The sequence below is a fragment of the Caenorhabditis elegans genome, chromosome II (genome assembly GCF_000002985.6).
Source record: "Caenorhabditis elegans chromosome II".
Lineage (NCBI taxonomy): Eukaryota > Metazoa > Nematoda > Chromadorea > Rhabditida > Rhabditidae > Caenorhabditis > Caenorhabditis elegans.
In genome coordinates this window covers 10,917,528-10,935,555 of record NC_003280.10, presented here as the reverse complement: position 1 = coordinate 10,935,555, position 18,028 = coordinate 10,917,528, and the positions used below count along the sequence as shown (strand labels likewise).

The window sequence follows — 18,028 nt, the reverse complement described above, 5'->3', positions numbered from 1 at the left end:
GTACCATTTGGGTCTCGCCTCGAACCATTTGGGTCTCGCTTGGAACGCGGGCCCGCATTTTTGGGACACGTAAACAAGGTTGTTTACGCCACATTTTGGGCGAATTTTTCGATTTTTCGGCCTAAATTTTTGCGTTTTTGACGAATTTTTACTGATTTTTCGCCGATTTCGTGCAAATTTCTTAAATTCTTTCAAATTTCACACTTTTTCTTTTGGTTTTAGTGTTTCTTTTCTCGAGTTTTCAATTTGCACTTAAAAGGCCTAAAATAATTAAACTTTCGCAGTTTTACGTGATTTTTGTTTTGGGTTTACGTGTTTAAAATTTTGCAATCGTGGCAAGATTTCTTTGTTAACAGTTAATCAGTTTGGTTTTTCAGAAGCTACAAAGCAGCAAATGTCAAGCAGTCCCGTCACCATGGCGGATGAGAACTCGAACCCGAGTTCGAAAATCGATGGGGCAGCCCCCAGGAGCCGGTCGCCGCACCGGCGACAACCACACCACTCTCGGAGCAGCAGCAACAACATCAGCAGCAGCCTCCACAGTCGGTTGAGGAGAAGAAGGAGAAGCCGAAGCCAGAGGAAGCAGCTCCAGTGGCAGCAGCAGCAACTCCGATTGCGGAAGGAACAGCAGAACCAGTCGAGAAGAAGGACGAGCTCATGCCAGAAGCTCCAGCTCCAACGCAGCAAGCTGAAGGATTTGGAATCAATTCCCTTTTTGACGGTCTCCGTACCGGTTCTCTCTCCCCCCCTTCCACATTCGTCCAATTCAGAGTATGAATTCGCGTACGATCCTAGTTTGAATCCAAGTGATTCACATCCTATGGGAAGTAATACGGTCTCTGAACCGGCAAATGTTCCATTCCAAAATCTTTTGCAACCAGGTTTAGAGGGAATGGAAGTTGTCCAGCAAGAAGAGGATATGGATATTGATGAAGAGTTACTTCTCGGACCAGTCGCAGAGGAGGAACCGAGAGGTTACGTTCCACCTGTTCGTGAACGTCATCGGTTTTGGCAGCAAGGCACTTGAGAGGACAAGGTATGTTAAATGAAGATTTAATTAACCCTACGCTCTCCGCAGCGGTCAAACTTCCTTATACTTCTATTCCAAAAGAGATGACTATTCTCCGAGTTTTCATGAACATTCATGATCCACAGTTAGTTATTGGAACTGCGGCTGCAATCAAGTTGGCTTTTAGTCAAGCACCTTTCTTGGAGATCAAAGATCGCTTTGATATTACTTTCATTGATGAGGCCTCACAGTTAGCTCTCTACGTATTGGGATCGCTAGCTACGATGCTTCCGAAGTCTCGCATGATTCTTGTCGGAGATATGCATCAACTTCCGCCATACATGGAGGAAGCGCTTCCAGCTGAGCTGAAGCGAGCGGCGATTGGAGAGCCACTTACACTTGCAGTTAAGGGAAGAAGATGGCCGTCAATGCATCTTACTCGCGTCCATCGATGCCCGAAGATGATTACTGAGGTCCTCGGAGATCTGTTTTATGGAAATACTCTGACTTCTTCGAAGCCAGGCGTCACCGACATTCCAGTGCTGAAGGCAATGGGACTCCCGAGCCGACATCCAATGGTCTTCGTCAACTACACGTCACCGCAGACAGCTGTCGGAAAGAGTTTCTCGAACGAAGGAGAAGCTAGATATGCGCTCCAACTGGTCGAAGCACTCACTCGATACGCGAGCACGGCGAATAAGAAGATCACCGCCGCCATTCTAAACTTCTATGGAGCTCAATACTCCTACGTGTACTCCATGGCCGAAGACGAAGTGACCGTCAACACCATCGACGGATGTCAAGGACAGGAATATGACGTCACAATCGTGCTTCTCACAAGATCCGATCCTTATGAGCGATCAAAATTCCTGGTCAATGCCAACAGGATCAACGTCGCGCTGAGCCGCCCGAAGATCGCCACAGTCATCATTGGTCAACGCCACCTGACAGGAAATCAACCGGACCCAAGACAGCCGAAACGCGGAAGACATCAGCGAGTTTGCAACTGGGCCCGTCTCATCGAGAAGCTTCCAAAGGAATGTTTCGTCGACGCCAAAGATCAAGTCATCGCTCAGGTAGAGTGAAGGTGAAGCAGGTTAAACCTTAGGGTAAAGTTTTTATTTTCATTTTCTTTACTCTAGGTAACAGGTTTTCTATAGCCGCTTTTAAAACTCTCTACTCAAAAACTTTTCCTTTTATTTTTTTTTAGGAAAAACTAACAGGTTCCACAATACCTTTGAGAATCAAAAGATTTTCAAAGTCTTGAGCTAGAACAGGGACGTTCTTTAAAAAAAGGGGGGAGGTGTAAGGTTCTAACCTTCTTTACATCTCTCTTCCTTCCCCAATCCCCCAGTGATAGATTAGGAGTAGAGTAGATTAGAATAAACTCATTTATTTGCAGGAAGATCGGTCAGAAGTCAGTCACGCATTGGATCCTACGCGTTCATTGTTACCAGCCCATCGGCACATCTTCGGATCCAACCGTGCACAAGAGCCGAACGCTATCGCAGCGTCAATTCCTCAATAACCGAGTTATTTCGCCTACTCTATGCCCACAAACTTCCCCCTACCGTAACCCTGTGTGTGTGTGCGCACGCAAGTGTGCGCGCGCGCGCGGGGGAGCGCGCACCTTGTTTACGCCTTCTGGACCTTTCTGCGGAGGAATCCAGGGCTCCGCCCTGCCACCGCAGAGGGGTATATAAGACGGCATTTCTATCACTCGAGATCTTCTTTTACTTTCTTGTATCCCCCTTTTACCTGTCCCTCCTGTTATTCTTTCTTCTGTCACCCACTCTGTGGGGGGTTTAATTAATATAATAAATGTATTCTTTAGCACATATGTGTTCTGTTGTAGTATGGGATGCAACAACTCGTTTGTCATCATGATAATTCGGGGGAACACGCTTAAACCTTTACTGGTAGCAGCTAGTGCAGCTTAAACCTTTACTATTGTAAAGAAAACGTTCGATTTGGTGGATTACAGTATTGATGTAGATGATGGGAATATCCATTGAGTATAGAAATCTCAAGGATTGGAGAACCTGAAATTTTGTGGAAGGTTGAGAAAGAAGGCCTTTTTGTGTGCCCACTTGTATGCCTACCTATATGCCTGATATACGTGCCGTTTTCAAGTCCTGCCTATCTACCTGCCAGATACGTGGCTGCCTACGTGATTAACTGCATATGCGCCTACCTACCTACCAACCTCATTAAACCATTTCATAAAACTTACATATTTTCTCTCCTTAGTATTGTTCATACATTTTATGAATGCTTCCTCATCAAACATTTGGCGGAATGTCTGAAATTTTTAAATTAATGTCTAAAAAGTATATAGCAAAGCTCCTAAAAACAAAGAAAAAACTGAATAAAATGGGAATAGATAGTAAAAAACCACAAAAAAAGAGCATTACGAAAGAAAATCTTTATTCTTCATTCCTTCCCTTTTACGGGATAAATGTCTTCCTCTTCTTCTTCTGAAGTGATGCTCTTGTGACGTGGCATATAAATTAGCTCAGTTAGAAGAAAGTGGCTCTTATGGAAAGAAGTGAGGCTATAAATCAGTTTATTAGTTTTGTTTGTTGAAAGTGTTGGGTAGGAACGTCCCAATAGAATAGTATAGAAGTTTTGTGAAGATGTTTTCATAGGATTTATAAAATAAATTGATTTCCCAGATGATTTAAAATAGTGTTTCAAAAACGTAAAAATATTCGGATAGCTTACAATTTGCGACCTAACAGAATAAACTTTTGAATTTGTATATTTTTTCAAAATCGAACAGCTGTTCCAAAAAAAACTCTCTGATTCTAACTTTTCTAAATAAATGAACGTTATACTATCGCTTTTTTAAAAGGAAAAACCAAAAAAGATTCCCAATTTCCGAGTAGCTCAATGTCTTAATACTGAAACCAAAAAAAATTGTGGATTGAAGAAGATTGCTTGGAGCTGAAGCTGGATGCAGAAATAATGAACGAGTGAACATATACACATCAATTTGACGTGGCAGGTCAGAATTGAATAGAACACGTAAAAGAAGAGCAAAGAGTAATGGACTTTTTTGATACCTTACGGAAGTTTTCAGCAACTAAAATAATAGTACCGTAGTAGGGAAAAATGGCTCGTGCCAGGACCAAACGCATTGATTTTGAGTAAAACCATAAATTCGAACTAATTCAAAAATTGACAGAAAATTATTGAAATTTTTTTTTCATAAATAATTGGCAAGAATTTTTAAATTAAGAGTGATGATATTCCAAAGTCGAAAAAATAAATATCTTCGAGAAAAGAAGTTATCGAAAACCTCGCAACCTCACCAAAAACAAGCGGAAATTGGCAAAAAATGCATATTTTCCAACAAACCTCAACTGAAAAAGAATGAACGAAATTAAGATTTACGACTAGTATACACCATTCTTACAGAACACGCTATATTCTGCAAAAAAAACCCAATAAAGTGACGAAGAGCTTATTCAAAAAATCATATTTATTATTTAATCAAACAAAATTAATACTTTGATACTACTAATAGTAGGCTATAAATTCCGGGAAAGTGAAATGTTAGGGGGAAAACCCTTGAAGGGACCGATTGAGGGGAGGGAAGTGAAATACGTATTCTGGTAATATGTTTCATCATTAGAAGTACGAGTAGAGAAGATATGCAGTTTAATCCGTATCATAGCCAAGAATTGGTGATAGCCATCGCTCAACTTCTTCCTTTGGCACATTCTTTCTGGCGGCGTAATCGATTACCTGCAAATGTTAAAATAAATTAAAAATATGTTTTCCTAGAATACATACCTGATCTTGATCAATCTTTCCAACAGCGAAATATTCACTCTGTGGATTCGCGAAATAGAGTCCAGACACTGATGCAGCTGGAAGCATAGCAAGATGCTCCGTGAGCCCAATTCCATTCTTTTCCGCCTCAAGCAGCTTCCAAAGAGTTCGCTTTTCAGTGTGATCCGGTTGAGATGGATAGCCACACGCCGGGCGAATACCTTGATATTTGATCGACAAAAGATCAGATTCGGTGAGATCTTCGTTGGTTGAATATCCCCAAAGAGTCGTTCTCACTTCTTTGTGCAAGTATTCAGCGTATGCTTCGGCAAGACGATCGGCAAGAGCTTTCACCATAATTGAAGCATAATCATCATGATTCTTTTCAAGAGTTTTACAGTATTCTTCGGCTCCGAGACCAGCAGTACAAGCGAATAGACCAAGGTAATCATCAGGGACGCCATTTTTGAGTGGCTTGATGAAATCCGAGAGACAGAAATGTGGTTGATCGTGTTCACGTCCAGATTGTTGGCGAAGACCGTAGAATGTGTCGAGCTTGTTTCCAGTCTCTGGATCATAGACATGCATATCATCGCCTTCAGAAGCAGCTGGGAGGAATGAAACAACAGCGTTGGCGACGAGAATCTTCTCATCGATAAGCTTCTTGAGCCATGTTTGAGCATCCTGAATTTCCAAAATTTGAAAAAAATAATGAGCTAAAACTTACATCGAAAACCTTCTTGGCCTCAGCACCAACATCCGCGTCATCAAAGATCTTCGGATAACTGCGATTCGGGTATTTTCCTCTCAGTTGCCAAACATCGAAGAACGGCTTCCAATCAATGTAGGGAATCAATTCGTTGAGATCAAAGTTTTGATATTCACGGCGTCCGACAAAGGAAGGCTTGACGGCTGTAAACTTGTCCCAGTCGATCTTGAATTTCTTCTCGCGGGTTTTATTGAGATCAGTGAAGCGGCGATCTTTCAGTGAAGCGTAATGTTCTTGGCGCACCTGAAAATGTTTTAGGTAAGTCATGAGTAACTTCAAAAAGCTATAAACTTACATCTTCATAATCTTCATTCAAATCTTGCAAGAAAGCATCACGAACAGACATATCAGACAGCGAAGAGCACACTACAACAGACTTTGAAGCATCCAAACAATGTACAACTGGATGAGGATATCTTGGAGAGATCTTGACAGCAGTATGGGTTTTGGAAGTTGTAGCTCCGCCAATGAGCAATGGAATATTCAATCCAACTCTGTTCATCTCTTTGGCAACATATACCATTTCATCGAGAGAAGGTGTAATGAGTCCAGAGAGTCCGATAAAGTCAGCCTTCTCCTCAATTGCAGCCTTGATGATGTTTTCGCAGGGAGTCATGACGCCAAGATCGACAACTTTGAAATTATTGCATCCCAACACAACAGACACAATATTCTTTCCAATGTCATGAACATCTCCTTTGACTGTAGCAATAACTACAGTACCCTGATATGGACTTTCATCTTCAGCCAGCCCCATGGTCTCAATATTAGCTTGTCGTTCAATTTCCATAAATGGAAGAAGATGAGCAACTGCTTTCTTCATAACTCTGGCTGATTTGATAACTTGTGGGAGGAACATTTTTCCGGCTCCGAACAGCTCTCCAACGACTGCCATTCCATCCATCAATGGTCGTTCAATAACGTTCAAAGGTCTGAAAGAAAGTAATTAATTATGGATATCAGAAATCGGTACACACCTTGGATATTTCGCAGTATTCTGTCTAGCTTCTTCGGTATCAGCGACAACAAACTGATCAACTCCCTTCACGAGAGCAAACTTCAGACGTTCCTCTACAGTCAATGATCTCCATTCATCAGTCTTCGTGTCAGCCTTCTTTCCGTCCTTCTTCATTTCTTGAGCAGCGACAAGAAGCTTTTCGGTCGCTTCTGGATCCCGATTGAAAAGAAGATCTTCTAGAAGTTGCAGAAGTGGCTTATCAATATCCTCGTAAACTGGAAGAGCTCCAGCGTTCACGATTCCCATGTCCATTCCAGCTTTGATTGCGTAGAACAGAAACACGGAATGCATAGCTTCACGAATCGCTTCCATTCCACGGAATGAGAATGAAATATTGGATACACCTCCAGACACATGAGCTCCTGGCAGATTCTCTCTTATCATACGAGCTGCCTCAATAAAATACATTCCATAGTTCGAATGCTCTTCCATTCCAGTTGCAATAGTGAGAATGTTGGCGTCAAAAATGATATCATTTGGATTGAATCCAACCTCTTCCGTAAGAATTCTGTAGGATCTTTCGCAAATCTCGAACTTCGGATCCGTCTCCGCAGCTTGCCCTTGTTCATCGAACGCCATCACGACCACAGCAGCACCGTATCGCTTGATGATTCGAGCACGTTCCTTGAACTTTTCTTCTCCTTCCTTCAGCGAAATCGAGTTGACTACACATTTTCCTTGAGTAGACTCGAGGCCAGCAATAATAACATCGAAATCCGAAGAATCAATGCAAACTGGAATTTTGGCGACATCTGGCTCCGAGGATATGAGACGAAGGAACTTTGACATTGCATATGGACCATCAAGAAGACCATCATCCATATTCACATCTAGAATTTGAGCTCCACTGTCGACTTGCACACGAGCCACGTCAATCGCCGTATCGTAATTCTCATTTTTAATAAGGTTACAGAATCGACGAGATCCTGCGACGTTACAGCGCTCCCCGATGTTCACAAAATTGGTTTCGGGCCCGACGATAGATGGCTCAAGTCCAGAGAGCAGCATTTTTCCAGCATGAGGATCTTGTGGTGGGACACGTGGTGTGATTCCTTGCACAGCCTTGTACATGGCATTAATGTGATCTGGAGTAGTACCACAGCATCCACCAATGATATTCACAAGTCCGTCTCTAGCGAATTCTCGAAGAACATCAGCCATCTCTTCAGGAGTTTCGTCGTAGCCTCCGAGTGCATTGGGAAGACCTGGAAATGGAAGAAATTAGAATAAATTTTATTTTTTCTCTAAACTAACCAGCATTTGGATAACAGATGATGAAAGAATCAGACCACTTCGACATATTATCCACAAATTGTCTCATATCTTTGGCTCCAAGAGCACAATTCAATCCTACAGCCATTGGTTTTCCTTGCTTGGTGGACACAAGGAAAGCTTCACCAGTTTGACCAGAAAGCGTACGTCCAGACATATCAACAATAGTTCCAGAAAGAAAAACTGGCATTTCTGGAACTCCTTCATCCTCGAAAAGTGTGCGAATCGCGAAAAGAGCAGCTTTGGCGTTGGCTGAATCGAAAACAGTTTCCACGAGAAGCACGTCGACTCCTCCTTGAATAAGTGAGCGAGCTTGATCTCCGTATGCTTTCACGAGCTCTTGGAATGCTGAAATAAAAATTGGGATAATTTATTTGTTTAACTTTTCCACGTAATTAATTTATTTAAAAATTATAGTTTTGAAAATTTTCGGAATCGATTCGAAATTTCGATTATTGAAATCTTCAAGCCAATTTAAAATTTACTCACTAACGTTACGAAAATCCGGCTTCTCCACAGATGGCGAAATTGAGAGAGTTCTGTTCGTAGGTCCAATGGCTCCGCACACATATCGACGTCTACCTGGTTATAAGAAACAATTCAACTAGTAGCTCTTTTCACAGAATTCCCTTACCAGTAGCTGCTCCAACATCATCACAAGCTCTTCTGGCGACGAGTGCCGACTGATAATTGATTTCATGCACCAAATGTTCACATCGATAATCTGCTTGTGCAATTGTGGTTCCTGAGAATGTGTTAGTCTCGACAAAGTCTGCTCCGGCTTCCAAGTAGAGCTTGTGGATTTTGTAGATGATATCTGGGCGGGTGATGGATAGAAGATCATTGTTTCCTTTCAGTGGCTTGTCGTGGTCTTTGAGGATCTGGAATTTTTTTTTAATGCTGAATCATACATTTTATGGGGACATTTCTGTTATCTCAATCAGTTATTGATAACATCAATTTGTGAATGTTCATTTTTTGATCTTTTCACAGAAGCCAGTTTCTACAAATCATTTCTTACCTCTCCACGAAAATCTTCCTCTTCCATATACTCTCTCTGAATCATTGTTCCCATTGCACCGTCGATGATCATGATACGCTCTTTGGCGATCTCCGCCAACTCCTCGAAAAGACTACTTCGAGTCATTTTCTGGAAAAAAAACATAAATTGTGGGAAAATTTATGATTAAAAGTATTGGGAAATATTAAGCAAAGAAGAACAAGTTAAAAGAAGCAGAAAATTAGCATATTTTAAGCAAAACTTATATCTTTATAGAAAATTTTGATTAAAAAAATAATAAATTTGCATACTCCGAGAGGACTACACGGTGCCGTGGACTAGTAAGCGCCATGGCGCCAAATTTTAATATTTGAATTTATTTAATGCGTACTTTTCGTTCTATAAAGTAAAATCGGCTGGAAATATCAAGTTTTAATTATCCAAAAATGAAAGCAAGGGGAAAAGAGAAATAAGCTACTGAAAGAAACAACACAATTGAAGTCGACGTGGATTTTGTTTTTGTAAACAAAAATTAAACCAAGTAGATGTTATTTCCCTACAAAAAAGTTTCGAGATGACATTATAAATATATTCTAGTCATGTTTTTAATTCGATATGCAGCGTTGAGAACATGAAAAACACGACACAGTGAGTCGTGGCAAATCGGGAATAACACTCGTTTTCCCCTCTACACTCTCTTCAGTCCCGTGTACATCTCGTTTGATGACAGTGTCTAGATAAAGGACACATTTTATCATAAAGATGGGTCAACGGAACACGTGAATACGAAATAATGTGTCGACAGAAAAGGATATAGCTGATTTTAAATCGAGATTTCGATTTGGAACTTGCTACACTGAGGATTTTAGGATAAAATTTTGTTTCTTGAGGAATAGAGAAGCATCGGAGACAGATAAAAGGGCAGACTAATTCAACTGATAAGATTTCTGAGGTAGGCGGTTCGTTGGTAAATGGCGCCATTCAAGTACTCTTATCGTACTTTGGTTTCAACTAGATATATGCGGGTCAAGGATATCAAAGGGATTATTGATTTGAGACTAACTTGAAAAATTTTAGAGTTTAGGGTGTATTCTAGATGAAAAATATAAATACTCAATTTCAGATTCCCCAGATGCGAAATTGTTCGATTTTGCTTCAAAATTACTGTACACGGTCTCGAAGCGACTGATTTTTTCAAATTCAAGAAGGAATGCGCAAGGAATACGGTAGTTGTTGCAAATTTTTTTGATGTCGCGGATATTTCTCCCGTTCCTTCCAATTTTGATGCATCTTTTGAAATATATTTTGACATTTTTTTAAAATAAATGTTAAGCAAGGGGGTTAAAGCTTATGAAATATCGAAGAAACCCCCGAAACAGCGAGGAGTAGTAATTCTTAAAGGCGCACGCTCTTTTGCAGCCAAAAAAAATCGTTCGCTTCAAGACCGCAGGAACCATTTTTTCTTGGAGCAAAATAAAAAAATAAATTACAGGTGTTTAATCAGTTAAAATTTTTTTTAAAGCAGAGGAATGTCGAATGCCTTTTATACAGACTGATTTTAGAAGGGGTAAAACAAAAATATACGCGGGGAGGTCAACAAGGGTAGATCAAAATGTAATATTTATACGACCAACAAAAAAATAGACAGTCCGAAAGATCCAGAATAAGACACATAGTAACCAAGTTTTTCAAAAGACAACAAAGAAAGAATAATAATTCAAAACAACTGCCATGGGATTTCTATACTTTGAACCAAAATATTATTCCTGAACGTCTTTAAAAGGCAATACTAGGCGAGCAGAATCACGTGAACAATGGCAATACTTGAACTATTGAATCAAAAGTTCTGATTATGATCTCTGTGTAGGTATTGATAGTGTTTTTGATAAGAGAGGGAAGAGAAAAGGGACGAACGAGTTTTAACTGATTACGAATTTTTATTATTATTATATTATGACGTTTATTAGAAAAAGAGGGAAAAACGGAAAAAAAACGAGAAATTGGGAGAATCCAAAAGTACTAGTCAATTTGGTTTTGAAAGGATGTTGCTCTAACTTTTTTGAGATGCACAGTAAATTGAAAGATGGTTACTAAAATAAAAACTATTTAACAAATCTAATCAATTGAAATGTAGTCATAAGTATTCTCATCCTTCTTGAACTTATTGAAATGCTTCTTATAATAATTACTGGTTCTCTTCTCTTTTTTATCCTTCAACTTCTCTTCATATTTACTCTTATGCTGACTTATCATTATTTCAATCAGAGCTGCTTTCTCTTGTTCCAACTTTTGAATTCTCTCCTGCAGACACTTTCTTGACACTGAATCCACGTGGTGGTAGGATAGCTCGCAGATTGATGAGTTGCTCTGATCCTGAAGGAATCCTTGATTACTGATATCATCTTTTTGTAGTTTTGCGGGAATTTTGGAGTAGGGGAAGACGCAAGCGAAGATTTTGAACATTTTTGTGGTGCGATAGATCTGAAAATGTTTAATTTTGAAAAATATTAAAAAATTTCTTGGAATTCTGATATGAAATCTGTTAAAACTGAAAGATTAAATGCCAACTGATAAATGGATACCCAGAAGAATTTTCAAGTAGATCAAAAGTTTCAAGAAACTTAAATGAGGAGTATTGGGAGTCATGAATTGAAAAAAAAATTAATTTTAGATTTTTGTAAAGCATGGTAATCATGATAAATTGTTTTGGTTAATTTTCGGCAAGTTTTGGTAAATTGGCAAATTTATGAAAAATTGAAAATAAAAAAGAATTTTCGAACACCAGACATTCTGATAGAGTACAGAAATTTAGAAAATCCAATAACCACATACCAACAGAATGAATGAGCAAAATAAAAACCAGGGTTATCCAAATGCCACTATCTCCGAGCCAAACAAAAGGCGGGTCTCTGCTTCCGGTGTTTCGTTTAGAGCCAGCTGATCTCCAGGTAATATAGACACCTGGTATATGGCAGTGTACCAAGTTTATTCTCATAATAGGTGATGACGTGAAAGGGAGACGATGAGAGAGTGTCTTAATTGGTTCCGTATATTGGTAGATGCGTTGAAACTGAGAAATTTATGTTGAATGCGGGAAGAAACAGGGCAATGTAGACCGAAGAATTTTAACTTGAAAGTTTGAAGGAGCACTTTCTGTAGGTTTTGACAGATTTTGTCAAATGTGCCAGATTTGAAAATTTCAACTATTTCAGTTACGAAAATGTGTTAGATGCACCTAAAATTAATCAACAAGTTTTTGGGTTTTCTACGAGGAAGCTTGAAAAAATTTTCAGATCCATTGAAAATTGAGATTAGCTCCCTAGGAGCAACATCCGCACGGCTATCGCCAAAGCCTGGTCTCGCCTGGACAACATTTCCAACGAGGGATTGAAAGAGGACGGGGAGGAGTATTGAAATGTTCACTGTTAAATACTTATGTATCATAAAGTGTTTAAATTATTAATAATTGCGAGTTTGATTGGAGGAGATTTTTTTACAAAGAAAGGGGGAAAATGGCCAATTCCATTCAATCCCTGAATGTGCTCCACAAAATATGACTTAAAATGTAATTTTTCTGGTTGAACGCGGCGGTAATAGAAGCTTTTGGAATGCCGTTTTTAAATGCTGAAAGAACACAAAATTCGCAATGAAATGGCTACGGGAATTTCTTTACAAGTTATTTTGAAGCCAGATATACATTTTCAAAGTTTATAAAATCTACTAATTTTGCATATAAATGGTCAGTTTCATTCCATTTCATAATGTGTGCATGCTCTCCGACACTACGGCTATCGCCGAGGCCTGGTCCCGCCTGGACTACAAGTTTGACTTGATGTACGCCAAGCGCGCCTTTGTTCACTGGTAAGATTCGAGTTGTTTGAAACACAAAATATCGATTATTTGCAGGTACGTCGGAGAAGGAATGGAAGAGGGAGAGTTCACTGAGGCTCGTGAAGACTTGGCAGCTCTCGAGAAGGACTACGAAGAGGTCGGAGCTGATTCCAACGAGGGATTGGAAGAAGACGGAGAAGAGTATTGAAATGTTCACTGTTAAATACTTATGTATCATAAAGTGTTTAAATTATTAACAATTGCGAGTTTGATTGGAGGAGATTTTTTTACAAAGAAAGGGGGAAAATGGCCTATTCCATTCAATCCCAAAATGAGAAGCTTTTGGAATGCCGTTTTTAAATGCTGAAAGAACACAAAATTCGCAATGAAATGGCTACGGGAATTTCTTTACAAGTTATTTTGAAACCAGATATACATTTTCAAAGTTTATAAAATCTACTAATTTTGCATATAAATGGTCAGTTTCATTCCATTTCATAATGTGCTTTAAAAGGTATGGCCGACGTCACACTTTATAGTGTCTTCCTTGTCATTGTGCTGCTCAGCCCGCAGAGTTCCAATCAGTTTTCGGTAAGGCTTATCACTGGAAACTCCTAAAACCATGGGTTTTTTATGTGAACATTGTAGGGGCAAATACCTAAACTTTTCCTTCTTTTGATTTTAGGCTTTCAATGACGTCTGGAAGTGATATTTTTCGTAGTTTCAACACGCTCGGCGGACCAAATAACCTCATAAACTCGCTAAACGGAGTATCTTCAAACTGACATATCTCAAAAAACACACTTCTAGAAAGCAATTGTTCAAACAACAAAATAATCAGAAACATTTTTTCTATTTATTACATTAATTTTTATTTTAATACACCAGCTATTTGTAGAGTTACACAGAGTCAAAGCCATTTTCCCAGAAATCATGAAAAATTTTGAGAACTCTTTTGTTGTGCCCGTCATAACCCAACGTTCATTGAATTGCAGAAAAAACTTTTCATGAGTTGTATGTAAGAACTATTTCTCTACATTTTATCAGTTTCATGATTTTTGATATTTTCATGTTCAGCCAAGTTACAGACCGTTTTCTGAAAAAATCCAATTTCGCTCATAAAACTCTTCATATCTAATCGACTTTAAATTTTGAACAATCATCTTTCTTTTGAAGTCTCTACAATGTCCTAAAAAATCTTTCGAAAATGTTGGCTCATCTCCAAAATCGTCCTCCGCTCCAAAATAAGAAATGGGACTTTTGCTTTTCGAAAAATGGGCGAAAAAATTAAATTGCGATTTTTGGGTCGAAAAATATATTTTTAGAAAGCTGAGAACACGCCATTTACGAATTTCATGTTCATTTTAGGTGATTTCTTCTCTGAAACGACCTAAAAATTAAACAAAAAGAACATATTTTTAATTCTCACGTTTAATTTTTTAATTTGCATTAAAACAATTGAAATACTGAGCAAATTACCAAATAATTACACGTGAGAATTAAAAATATGTTCTTTTTGTTTAATTTTTAGGTCGTTTCAGAGAAGAAATCACCTAAAATGAACATGAAATTCGTAAATGGCGTGTTCTCAGCTTTCTAAAAATATATTTTTCGACCCAAAAATCGCAATTTAATTTTTTCGCCCATTTTTCGAAAAGCAAAAGTCCCATTTCTTATTTTGGAGCGGAGGACGATTTTGGAGATGAGCCAACATTTTCGAAAGATTTTTTAGGACATTGTAGAGACCTCAAAAGAAAGATCATTGTTCAAAATTTCAAGTCGATACGTTAGATATGAAGAGTTTTATGAGCGAAATTGGATTTTTTCAGAAAACGGTCTGTAACTTGGCTGAACATGAAAATATCAAAAATCTTAAAACTGATAAAATGTAGAGAAATAGTTCTTACATACAACTCATGAAAAGTTTTTTCTGCAATTCAATGAACGTTGGGTTATGACGGGCACAACAAAAGAGTTCTCAAAATTTTTCATGATTTCTGGGAAAATGGCTTTGACTCTGTGTAACTCTACAAATAGCTGGTGTATTAAAATAAAAATTAAAGTAATAAATAGAAAAAATGTTTCTGATTATTTTGTTGTTTGAACAATTGCTTTCTAGAAGTGTGTTTTTTGAGATATGTCAGTTTGAAGATACTCCGTTTAGCGAGTTTATGAGGTTATTTGGTCCGCCGAGCGTGTTGAAACTACGAAAAATATCACTTCCAGACGTCATTGAAAGCCTAAAATCAAAAGAAGGAAAAGTTTAGGTATTTGCCCCTACAATGTTCACATAAAAAACCCATGGTTTTAGGAGTTTCCAGTGATAAGCCTTACCGAAAACTGATTGGAACTCTGCGGGCTGAGCAGCACAATGACAAGGAAGACACTATAAAGTGTGACGTCGGCCATACCTTTTAAAGCACATTATGAAATGGAATGAAACTGACCATTTATATGCAAAATTAGTAGATTTTATAAACTTTGAAAATGTATATCTGGTTTCAAAATAACTTGTAAAGAAATTCCCGTAGCCATTTCATTGCGAATTTTGTGTTCTTTCAGCATTTAAAAACGGCATTCCAAAAGCTTCTCATTTTGGGATTGAATGGAATAGGCCATTTTCCCCCTTTCTTTGTAAAAAAATCTCCTCCAATCAAACTCGCAATTGTTAATAATTTAAACACTTTATGATACATAAGTATTTAACAGTGAACATTTCAATACTCTTCTCCGTCTTCTTCCAATCCCTCGTTGGAATCAGCTCCGACCTCTTCGTAGTCCTTCTCGAGAGCTGCCAAGTCTTCACGAGCCTCAGTGAACTCTCCCTCTTCCATTCCTTCTCCGACGTACCTGCAAATAATCGATATTTTGTGTTTCAAACAACTCGAATCTTACCAGTGAACAAAGGCGCGCTTGGCGTACATCAAGTCAAACTTGTAGTCCAGGCGGGACCAGGCCTCGGCGATAGCCGTAGTGTTGGAGAGCATGCACACGGCGCGTGGCACCTTGGCAAGATCACCTCCTGGAACCACAGTTGGTGGTTGGTAGTTGATTCCAACCTTGAACCCAGTTGGGCACCAATCCACAAATTGAACTGATCTCTTGGTTTTGATGGCAGTAATTGCAGTGTTCACATCCTTCGGCACAACATCTCCGCGGTACAGAAGACAGACAGCCATGTACTTTCCGTTGCGTGGATCACATTTGACCATCTGATTTGCTGGTTCGAAGCAGCTATTGGTGATGTCATTGACAGACAGAGCCTCGTGATATGCCTTCTCGGCAGAGATCAATGGAGTGTAAGAGGCCAATGGGAAATGAATTCTTGGGTATGGCACCAAGTTGGTCTGGAACTCGTTGAGATCCACGTTGAGAGCTCCGTCAAATCTGAGTGAAGCGGTGATTGAAGACACAACCTGAAAAGAAAAGGAAACACATAGGATACATTAAAACAAGTATTTTGCGAAACCTGAGAGATAATTCTGTTGAGATTGGTGTAACTCGGTCGGTCAACATCCAAATTTCGCTTGCAAATGTCGTAGATCGCCTCGTTATCAACCATGAATGCACAATCGGAGTGCTCCAAAGTAGTATGAGTAGTAAGGATCGAGTTGTATGGCTCAACGACTGCAGTGGAAACTTGTGGAGCTGGATAGATTGAAAACTCTAGTTTCGACTTCTTTCCGTAGTCAACCGACAAACGTTCCATCAGCAGTGAGGTGAATCCGGATCCAGTACCTCCACCGAAGGAGTGGAAGACAAAGAATCCTTGAAGACCACTACAGTTGTCGGCGAGACGACGGATTCTGTCAAGAGTAGTGTCGATGAGCTCCTTGCCAACGGTGTAGTGACCACGAGCATAGTTATTAGCAGCGTCTTCCTTCCCAGTGATCATTTGTTCTGGATGGAACAGCTTCTTGTAGTTTCCAGTGCGGATCTCGTCGACGACTGTTGGCTCAAGATCCACAAAAATAGATCTCGGAACATAGCGTCCATTTCCAGTATCTGAGAAGAACGTGGTGAAGGATCCACCCTCATTTTGTTGCTCAGAAGGCATAGTTCCATCGGGTTGAATTCCGTGCTCGAGACAGTATAGTTCCCAGCAAGCATTTCCAATTTGAACTCCCGCCTGTCCAACGTGAATGGAGATTACCTCACGCATGGTTTTTTTTCTCTGAAAATTGAAAGAAATTTAGGTTCAGAATAGTAAAATTAACTATAAAATCGTAGAACGTAGGAACGCAAAGATATACGGGCGTTATGTATACTACGGGGAGAAGAGAAGGACAATAGTGGTCAGCGGCGAGGCCAAGAAGAACTATGAAGAAATAGGGAAATAGTGTTGCGCCAGTGGAGAGAGAAAATGAGAAATGGTCGATGTAAGTGCAAAAGCAAGGGGACGAAAAGTAATAATGATAGGTGGAGAGACACATTACGAAATGTGTGGTTGCTGCTGTGTCGATTAAATTATAAAATGACACGTTTAATTATGGATTTTCATTTCTTGTTCAGAAGCTTCAAAAAAATAGTTACAGCTACCATGCATTTGTGACACCACGCATGCAGTTTTTACGATGACTCAATCGCATTTTTTGACGATCTTGCAGTTGATTGATTTTCTGTCGCATCGTTTTCTTTTTCATGGTTAACGTTCAATGATGCCGATCAATGCACAAAAAAGGAATTTTTATCTGGTCAATGAGAATTCTCGTTTGATATAACCGGAGTGCAAGAAATGATCCTCGAGCACTGTTTGTCCAAGACTAGTGGATCTCCGGGTATTATTTTTGATATTGATTTATCTTGAAATAAATCATGTTGAAGATATTTTTCAATGCGGCATTAGGCCAAAAATAACCGTGCAAACGGCTTTGGGAACAGGGATGGGCTGCAAATTCGGCAAATCGGCAATTCGCCGGTTTTCCGATTTGCCGGATATTTTGATTTTCGGAAAATTGCCAATTTGCCGTTTATCGAACATCAATTTGCCGGAACTTTTTAGAGGAGTTTTTTTATAAAATGGAAACACTTAAAACTGTGTCTTTTTGATTTTTTTTTTCAAGATAGATGTAGGAACATTCATAGGTTGCGTTCAATTTTGCCGATTAAAATTGAACTTTTGAAATTTTCAAAAAAAATGTGCAAAACCACAATTTGCCGATTTGCCGATTTGCCGAAAATTTCAATTCCGGCAATTTGCCGACTTGCTGGTCAATCCCATAGATAATTGGGTTTTTGGTATGTGTATGTATTTGCCAGACTATAAAATGGAGAGGCTCACATGGTCATTAGTCACGTGTTGAGAATCATCCTTAGCTTGCTCATAAATGCTAGATCCATCAATAATTCGAC

General features: G+C 39.2%; 5 protein-coding genes across 5 annotated transcripts; 2 read left to right on the top strand and 3 right to left on the bottom strand.

Moving 5' to 3' along the window:
- The first annotated feature begins 371 nt into the window (after positions 1-371).
- On the top strand, positions 372-2,844 carry R03D7.2 (DNA2/NAM7 helicase-like C-terminal domain-containing protein). The gene is made up of 2 exons (NM_001377857.2): positions 372-2,085; positions 2,412-2,844. The coding sequence occupies exons 1-2, from the start codon at positions 1,039-1,041 to the stop codon at positions 2,535-2,537; spliced, it is 1,173 nt and encodes a 390-aa protein (NP_001364577.1). The 5' UTR covers positions 372-1,038; the 3' UTR covers positions 2,538-2,844.
- A 1,633-nt stretch (positions 2,845-4,477) lies between these two features.
- metr-1 (putative methionine synthase) lies at positions 4,478-8,995 on the bottom strand. Its single transcript, NM_063952.5, has 9 exons — positions 8,867-8,995; positions 8,480-8,726; positions 8,335-8,427; positions 7,828-8,193; positions 6,533-7,778; positions 5,851-6,487; positions 5,514-5,798; positions 4,808-5,470; positions 4,478-4,759 (listed from the first exon to the last, which is right to left on the bottom strand). The coding sequence occupies exons 1-9, from the start codon at positions 8,990-8,992 to the stop codon at positions 4,673-4,675; spliced, it is 3,750 nt and encodes a 1,249-aa protein (NP_496353.1). The 5' UTR covers positions 8,993-8,995; the 3' UTR covers positions 4,478-4,672.
- Positions 8,996-10,960: 1,965 nt separating this feature from the next.
- Y19D2B.2 (uncharacterized protein) lies at positions 10,961-11,308 on the bottom strand (the record flags this gene model as incomplete). Its single annotated transcript, NM_001377856.1, has 1 exon — positions 10,961-11,308. One exon carries the CDS (start codon positions 11,306-11,308, stop codon positions 10,961-10,963), a length of 348 nt encoding a protein of 115 aa, NP_001364636.1.
- Positions 11,309-12,581: 1,273 nt separating this feature from the next.
- Positions 12,582-12,929, top strand: Y19D2B.1 (Tubulin_C domain-containing protein; the record flags this gene model as incomplete). The annotated part of the gene is made up of 2 exons (NM_063951.3): positions 12,582-12,706; positions 12,752-12,929. The coding sequence occupies 2 exons, from the start codon at positions 12,582-12,584 to the stop codon at positions 12,882-12,884; spliced, it is 258 nt and encodes an 85-aa protein (NP_496352.1). The 3' UTR covers positions 12,885-12,929.
- A 2,410-nt stretch (positions 12,930-15,339) lies between these two features.
- tba-4 (Tubulin alpha chain) lies at positions 15,340-16,850 on the bottom strand. The gene is made up of 3 exons (NM_063950.10): positions 16,146-16,850; positions 15,572-16,092; positions 15,340-15,526 (listed from the first exon to the last, which is right to left on the bottom strand). Exons 1-3 carry the CDS (start codon positions 16,836-16,838, stop codon positions 15,394-15,396), a joined length of 1,347 nt encoding a protein of 448 aa, NP_496351.1. The 5' UTR covers positions 16,839-16,850; the 3' UTR covers positions 15,340-15,393.
- Positions 16,851-18,028: the final 1,178 nt, after the last annotated feature.